The sequence below is a fragment of the Sinocyclocheilus rhinocerous genome, unplaced genomic scaffold, assembly GCF_001515625.1.
Source record: "Sinocyclocheilus rhinocerous isolate Xijiao unplaced genomic scaffold, SAMN03320098_v1.1 scaffold1848, whole genome shotgun sequence".
In the NCBI taxonomy this organism is placed as follows: Eukaryota; Metazoa; Chordata; class Actinopteri; order Cypriniformes; family Cyprinidae; genus Sinocyclocheilus; species Sinocyclocheilus rhinocerous.
In genome coordinates, this window is record NW_015630592.1 from 1 (window position 1) to 3,833 (window position 3,833).

Sequence of the window (3,833 nt, forward strand, 5' to 3'; positions counted from 1 at the left end):
GCCAAGACATTAATCTTCATTTAGTTCAGGATCGTTCTTGCTGCCTGAATGGTACTTTTAACGTAAACATACAGTAAAAAATAAAAGTTTAAAATAAAAGCTTTTAAAATAACAACTTAATTAAAACATATTTTATAAGTTGTGTACCATTAGGCTATGTGTTCATACTGAATTTCGAGCTGTGTAGTTTCCTTCTCTTCTTTAACAGGCTATATGATATAATAGTTTATTGTAATATTATATTGTAATTTTGATGATACTTAAAGAAGTTCTAGTATCTGCACTAGCTTTGATGATACTTAAAGAAGGTCTAGTATCTGCACTAGCCTAATACATGCATAATTTCACCTGTCCACTGATCCATTTTTTAAACACAAATTTGGTTCAATAATAATTGAACCAACAGTAATAATTTTTTATTTAATATGTTGTAATTTAAGGGGATTTTACTAAATATTACTAAAATATTTATTAAAATATTTATCCACCATTTATCATCTGTAACACTATCGTGTAACCACTAGATAGCTGTTTGGCTCTCTATATATAAACATGACTGTGTGTTCCCTATAGTGGCTGGGAACTTTGGATTCCCACATAATTAGTTACTTGTATTTGGATATATATTTAGACATTATTAAAGACATATTTATCAAAGTTTTTGCATTAGTCAAATCTGGACACAAAGAAAGCATTTTGTTACTCATTCTTGCTTCATATAATAGCTTGATCAGTCACATGAAAGTAATCAGTGTTAAATACCATAAACAGAAACATGGTCTGAAAAATTGACAAATTCATATTTAAGTAGCTTTATTGGCATAGTAAAAAGGTTTTACAAAGTATATCACTCTGATACCATAGTGTTGAGCATTGTCACATATCATTTTGATTATAAAGTTTAACATCAGCTCACTGGTGTAAGCAGATTATGACATTTCAACATAAAGCCAAACCAAACCAAATAATGTTAACACCGGCTTGCAATTCAGTATGAACTCAAGGGAGTCTAGCCTAAAGGAACACAGCTTATGAAAGGAGCATATTTTAATGAAGTTGTTATTTTTTTATTAATTTTTTTTACTGTATGTGTACGTTAAAAGTACCATTCCGGCAGCAAGAACGATCCTGAACTAAATGAAGATTAATGTCTTGGCGTATGATGTGTTTATTGAACCAATCAGATAAGAGTAAATGGAGAGTCAGCGAGAGCCTCATTTGATTGGCTACAAGAAGGTGGCCCCGCCCTCCCCCTCACACTCGCAAAACTCAGTTAGCGAGAGAATCGTGCCAAAATTGTAAGCGCAGAGAAAAGAAAGACGTAGCTGTACATATTGGTTTATTTCGGGAACTTTTTGCCCCACATGCACAACAAGTTATATAGACATTTGCAACAGTTAGTTTTTTTTACACATACAGATTGGTTCTATGCAGTCAATCCGTTTTGCAGTTCTTTAAACTGTTGTTTTCGCTTGCAAATCACTGTTTACAGGCTTGCAGTGCTTTTGACCGTCTTTTGGTGAAAAAAAACGTGCCAAAAGTGTAAGCATGGAAAAATGGAAGTCAGAAGCATGCAGATCATATTTATTTTGCGTTAGCATGAAGCTGCAGTTTCACAATATATGAATTACACTTACGAATAACAGTAAAATGCTGCAAAAAATTTTTTTCTTGTGCTTGAAACACGATTTACACCTTTATAAAGCTTCTCTTGCGCATGCAAATTTACGCTTACAGTCTTATGTACACTTCCAAAACTCTTACCCTGCGTATGCAAATCTTTTTGACACCATTCTACCTTCATACCATCTAATTTCAAAAATCTTGCAAACTTAGTCGAATTCAGCTGTGAGATCTTATGAAGTGTGCATTTGTATCCTGCACGATCGTGTGTACTCTGAAAAAATTACTTTAATGTCTTTAAAGCGTTAACAGATTTTTTTTTCTTTTGTTTAGTAGCCTATAATTTGGCCAAAATCTAGAAAAGATGATGCTGTATTGGCTGTGACTAAGCACAGCGGGTTAAGATACTAGATTTTATTTTCTTTTCTTTTTTTGAGTAGAAAACGCTGTACTTTATTAATATTATTATGCTATTATTATTATTATTATTATAGGCAAAGAAAAAGTTTAAAAAATAACGTTATTAACCGTTATTTTTTCTAGGCAAACCAGTTTCGGAACGATAATAATGAAGAGGAACGCAGAAACAGAAACGTTAAAATATCGATTCTGCGATTTTTTTCGTTTTCAAGCCCTGGCAGCAACACTTCACACACAGTTCCAGCAAGCTCAATAAACTTTGATCGCATCTCATGAACAGGTTAGAGTAAAACACAGCATCATTCCAGCACACAAGCGAGTGTGATGTGTGTGTTTCTCTCCTCTCTCACCTTGATGGTGTCGTACGTGTCGGTGATGAGCGTGATGAACAGACTGAGCACCATGTAGATGAACAGAGACACAAACGTGTAGAGATACAGGCGGCTGAAGAGCCACACCACGTCACTCTTCTGCTGCATGTTCTTGAAGGTGGCGAACATGTCGTCGCCGTTGATGAGGGAAAACAGACTCTCGGAAACTACGTTCAGCGTCCGGAACTGATGGACAACACAGACATACAGCTGTCATGCATTTCCCATTCCACACAGGAAATGATGCACACTTTCCGGTAACACTTTATTTTAAGGTGTCCTTGTTACACGTTACATGTACTTACTATTATAATAACAATTAATTATGCATAATTACATGCAAGTAACCCTAAGTCAAACCCTATAATCCTAAACCTAACCATATAGTAAGTACATGTAGTTAATTAATATTACTCAGTACTTAAATGTATAATTACACTGTAACAAGGACACCTTCAAATAAAGTGTAACCCACATTCCTTCTGGCTTATTAATTCTTTACATCACAAATGGAAGAAAACAAAATTAATCAGTGTCATTTTACCATTTCTTATTATATAATAAATTACTATACATTATATAGTATTATACTATTTATTTAGAACTATTTTTAATAAATTGTAATTTTAATTTCACTAATTTTGGCTTTTTTTTTTATACAACAATACTTTTTTCTTTTGCCATTTTTCTTTTTTTATTCTTATATATATATATATATATATATATTAATGCTACCAATTTAAGATTTTTTCCTTTATTTATACTCATTTTATTTTAATTATTTGCCAATGCAACATTTTATAGAAGCCCAATTCTGCCACAGGATCAAAATTACAAAATTTTTCCCCCTTTTTTACTCAATTCCAAGTGTATATCTTTCAATTCAGAATTTTTCTATGAACTGCAACTTTATTTTCTCTAATTTTTAAGTTTATATCTTTTATTTATTTTTTTTTTTCTTCCTTTGATTTGTGAGATATACACTTGCAATTGCAAATTTATAAGTCAAAACTGCAAGATACAAAGTCTCAATTCTGAGAAAAGTCATAAACTGTGAGATGTAAACTCGCATTTACCTTTAAATTTTTTTTATAAATTTTATTCCATGGCAGAAACAAGCTTCCATAACATTTTTCCTTTTTTTTTTTTTTTTTACGTTTTTCATCATATATTTCTATTTACAACAGTTATGAATAGTTTTACTTTTACTTTACAATAATAACACTGATCTTAATGATTTGGGATTTTCTGTAAGATAATCATTCACTACCTAATAGTATGGAGTTAATAATACATAATTAATATTGATTGTGAGAGTTACACATCTGTACTGTTTACCCTGTTTACCATTTACACGTTCTCCTGATTGAAACAGTAAGTATATACATTAATATTATGTAATGATTTCAATGATTTCAT

General features: G+C 31.6%; 1 protein-coding gene across 1 annotated transcript in view; it reads right to left on the reverse strand.

The window, feature by feature from the left end:
- Positions 1–2,393: 2,393 nt before the first annotated feature.
- mcoln3b (mucolipin TRP cation channel 3b) overlaps positions 2,394–3,833 on the reverse strand; it is a gene marked incomplete at its 3' end in the record, with an annotated part of 19,278 nt that continues 17,838 nt past the window's right edge. Inside the window, exon 12 of the mRNA XM_016553196.1 lies at positions 2,394–2,600. Coding sequence (XP_016408682.1) covers positions 2,394–2,600 — 207 coding nt within the window. The remainder of the gene's footprint in view (positions 2,601–3,833) is intronic.